The 4,092-nt window shown below is 38.0% G+C and overlaps 1 protein-coding gene across 1 annotated transcript; it reads left to right on the forward strand.

The window, feature by feature from the left end:
- LOC110701073 (acyl carrier protein 2, mitochondrial-like) lies at positions 1-4,092 on the forward strand. The gene is made up of 2 exons (XM_021878664.1): positions 1-328; positions 3,595-4,092. The coding sequence occupies exons 1-2, from the start codon at positions 119-121 to the stop codon at positions 3,769-3,771; spliced, it is 387 nt and encodes a 128-aa protein (XP_021734356.1). The 5' UTR covers positions 1-118; the 3' UTR covers positions 3,772-4,092.

Consider the following 4,092-nt stretch of genomic DNA (forward strand, 5'->3'; position numbering starts at 1 on the left):
GGAAAGTGGAAAATAGAAACCAAAGGCAAAGAGTCGAACACCTGAACCTAGAAGAAGCCACAAAACCCTCCGCAAACCCACCATCATCGCACCTCCATTTCTCTCTCATCCCTCATCAATGGCGGCTGCTCGCAGTGCAATTTTGAAGTACATGAGGCTTCCAGTTAGACCTCTCGCTCAAAACCCTTCCATTTCATCTTCCTTCAACTCACTCTTCTCTCGCCGCCATTTTTCCGATGAGGTACGAGGTTCTTTCCTCGACAAGTCCGAGGTTGCTGATCGTGTCATTACCGTCGTCAAGAACTTCCAGAAAGTTGACCCTTCCAAGGTTTTTTCATTTTTATTATCTATCTGCTGAATTCTAATTTCAGTTTTCGATCTTGACTATTTCGATTGTTTGGTTAAAATGTTGTTGATTTAGATTGTTTATGTTTGTAAATTAGGTCAAATTGATTCAAGCTATATGGATTTGTATCTTATTGTGTTGATTTTTGGTTTGTTGGATTTCGAATAAACCAATTAGGGTTTTCCAATTAATTTTAATTTGTTGTTGATTTTGAATAAGTATAAATTAGAGATCTTGCCTACATGTGTCCATCGTAAAGAGTTGACGAAATGATTTTCATCAATATGCATCGAAATGGGAGTTTAAATTGCTTATAAATTAGAATCAGGGTCAATTTTGATTACTGGGTATGAAATCGAAAGTGTTCTGTGTGTATTTTGATGATTGTTGGTTCACATTCATGTGGAACTAGTAGAGTAGAAGAAAGAATTGTTCTCTTAGGAGCTGGAATTCTAAGTGGAATAGGAGGGCAGGTGCATTAGTTAATGTTTCGCTGTGTGATCTAGGGCAAGTACTTTTCGGGGCAATTGATGAATGTGTAGGCTCCGAATTTCTTTCCACTCGCTTGGGATATACTGTGTATGTTTGCTTACACGAGTTAATGATATAGAGAGCTTCCCCCCAACTGCGCCACACCATCAGTCCATCACTATCCTAGGGTGCCAGGGGTGGGTGTATGAGACTTGGGGATTGCACAATCTTTATCATATATTGTTGAGCTGTCCAGATGGTCAAGCATGTGATGCCCTGTATGTAGCCTTCTCATAGGAGTATAGGACCAGCATATTTAGTTTCGGTTTTTTCCCTATGTATGTTGTAGTCTGGAACATTTTCACATTTCTATTGCTTGTCTTAAGAATTATATCAGTATCACTGTGTTTTAACAAATTTCATTTCTATTAGGATGTCATATTTCTGGATTGGCATATATGTTTACCCTTGACCATCCCTCAGAGCTATGAATGATAATTATGTTTTTTGTATGTGGGTGTTATTTGTTGGTTGTTCTGGCATTAGGACTTAAGAATGAAGGATGTAATTCTATAGCTTACAATAATTTTACAATTGTCCCACATGACTACCCATCTTCCCCATTTCACTTTTAACCATATCCATTTGCTTGTTTAGCAGCATGGCTATGGGTGACTCCATGACTGTTATGTGTTTTGTGGTATTTGGTTGTAAGTGGTCTTATGTTTCTTTGATTTTGGTCTTTTCCTATTTGTTCTGCGTGCTGTTAGCTTGTTATTTCATTTAAAAAGGGACTATGAGAAATCATATAGATAGACTTGGTCACACATAATGCATTTGATTATTCATACTTGTAATATATCTTGGGATTGGAGGTATATGTTTTTGCAAGTTTGCAATTGAGTCTGTTAGTCATGTCCTCAATTTGGAATAGTGCATATTATCAGCATTCAGCAAATTAGATAATAGTTATTCTATAAGGAAAAGACTATGATGTAAGGCGGAATGATTATAGAAATAATATTTTTTGAGAATTAGCTAGGTAGTCTTATAGTCTTATTGGTATATATTGTAAAAAAAAAAATTATGCATCTTGTCAAGTCCTCTTGAGGAATTGCAGCTATAGCTTTACCAAGGGTTTTTCCCATCCACCATGAATCCTTAAATAAATTTAGAAGCCACCCATTGCCAACTACCCACTTCATCCCTATCTTTTCGATTGAGTCACCGCTTTCAGGTATCAGCGCATTTAATAATCCTACACCTTGCAAATTCCTTTCCAAAGAGGTGAATTACTACTTTTGGCCACGGGTTGAGGAACACCAACCTTCTTTCTCATGTATTACTACGTGACACCTTCATTCATAGCGCATTAGGAAGAGTAAATATTCCCCATCCCAACTTCATAAGAAATGCTTCATTATTCCGACTCATCTCCCCTATATGCCTGTATCCCCATTACTTATCCTCCCTATTCCTTAACTCCCGTTGGCCCTTGGTTGGCAAACCTGCTCCCACTTAACAAGATGGGGCTTCTTCTCATCCGTATACCCCCAGATAAAGATCTGCTGCGAGCTTCAATCTCTTCACAAGTCAATGTTGGCAGCTTAACATTTGCATTATATATGTAGGTAGGGCCAAATCACCCTTACTCAGTCAGTCATTTCGGTCCGCCAAGGAATGCTGGTTGATTTTCCATCCACTCAATCTATCCCGAACTCTATCAACTGTATATGTCTAATTCTGGTAACTTGCGCATGGAGTAATGAAACACCAAGATACTTGCCTAGGTTAGATGTAAGAGAAATCCCTACTAATGGCTTCCTTATTCCTCTCCTTTAATGACTATATGCAAGTGGTTCATACTGCTCCTCTCATCAGTAGCTCCTTGTCTTCTACAGTGAACCAATTCCCATATTAACCTCCATCCTATCACTTACCATCCCTTTCCCCAATAGCTATTTCTGATCTTTTTCAACAAACATCCAGATATATTGCTTACTATTGTGATTCTTCCTTTTTTCTCTGGTAATCCACTGGATTGGAGCAGTTACAAGGTATGCTGGTGTCTTCATCTGAAAATCTTTAGCCCAATAAGCTATTCAGCTGAATCTAGAGGAAATGCTCAATGCCTTGCTGGTATTATCTTTTTCGCCTGAGTTTCATCACTGCCCATGTCAAGTGAATGTATGTGTGTTGTGAGTTATGGCAGCTAATGCTGCTGATTGCCTGGCCTGTTAATTGCAAGGAAAGATTACAACTATTAGAATTATAATGCGAGTATGTGAGCATTTGTTTTTATAAAGAAACAGATGTGGTTCTTTATCTATTTCTTTGCTTGTCGGACATGCGAATGCCCATGTCTACCCAGCGTGTTGTCCAAAATTCAACCTGATATACTTTAGAAACTGCACCTGTTGGCTGCATTAACACAAAAAACAAAGTCAGTCAGTCTTTAGGTAATACTCTTATCAAGAACAAGAATTTGTGCACGTTTTGGAGTATCAAAGGAATATTAGAGATTGAACCTGCTTAAGATATTTTCTGGATTCAGGTCCTCAATCACCTGCTTCTGCTCTTTATATCTGCATTTGTATATTGGCTGTACTTGCAATTTGTCTTACAATACCTTTTTCTTACATTCAATTTGGTTTTAATGCCTAAGGTTTTTATGCCCTTGAGTCCATGACTCCCTTCCAACATCAGGACTTGTACTGGGAGGATTTGTGTTGCATTTTTGCTTAGATTTTATCACTTATTCTTGTTTATGCCCTCAGGTTACTCCCAATGCACACTTCCAAAATGATCTTGGGCTTGATAGTTTGGATTCTGTTGAAATTGTGATGGCTCTTGAAGAAGAATTTCGCTTTGAGATTCCAGACAACGAAGCAGACAAGATCAACTCCATCAATATGGCGGTTGACTTCATTGCATCTCACCCTCAGGCAAAATAGATGGAGAGTTTTGAGGGCCCTTTTTCTTTGCTCTCTGGTTTGATATGGATATTGCTTTAGAAAATATTTAGGGCTGTTCTTTCACTTTTAAACAATTTAACGTGCTTGTCATACCCTCTTAAACTTGAGGTGGTCTTTTCCCCCTTATCCAAATACATTATTGATGCATTTTACGTTTGTGATTCTTGTATTTGGAGACCATTTTTGCAAGGCTGGTGTTACAATGGTATCATTCCGCCAAGAGTTTAGAATAATTGTTGTACATCTTGAACAAGGTAATAATCGACTTTTTATTCATGCTTTGTTATGTTATTCACAATT

This window comes from Chenopodium quinoa, unplaced genomic scaffold (genome assembly GCF_001683475.1).
Source record: "Chenopodium quinoa cultivar QQ74 unplaced genomic scaffold, ASM168347v1, whole genome shotgun sequence".
In the NCBI taxonomy this organism is placed as follows: domain Eukaryota; kingdom Viridiplantae; phylum Streptophyta; class Magnoliopsida; order Caryophyllales; family Amaranthaceae; genus Chenopodium; species Chenopodium quinoa.

Excerpts from the sequence above, each read along its gene's own strand:
- LOC110701073 (XM_021878664.1), top strand. The coding sequence starts at position 119 with ATGGCGGCTGCTCGCAGTGCAATTTTGAAGTACATGAGGCTTCCAGTT. Across the intron at positions 329-3,594 it reads AGAAAGTTGACCCTTCCAAG|GTTACTCCCAATGCACACTT; the intron begins GTTTTTTCATTT and ends TTATGCCCTCAG.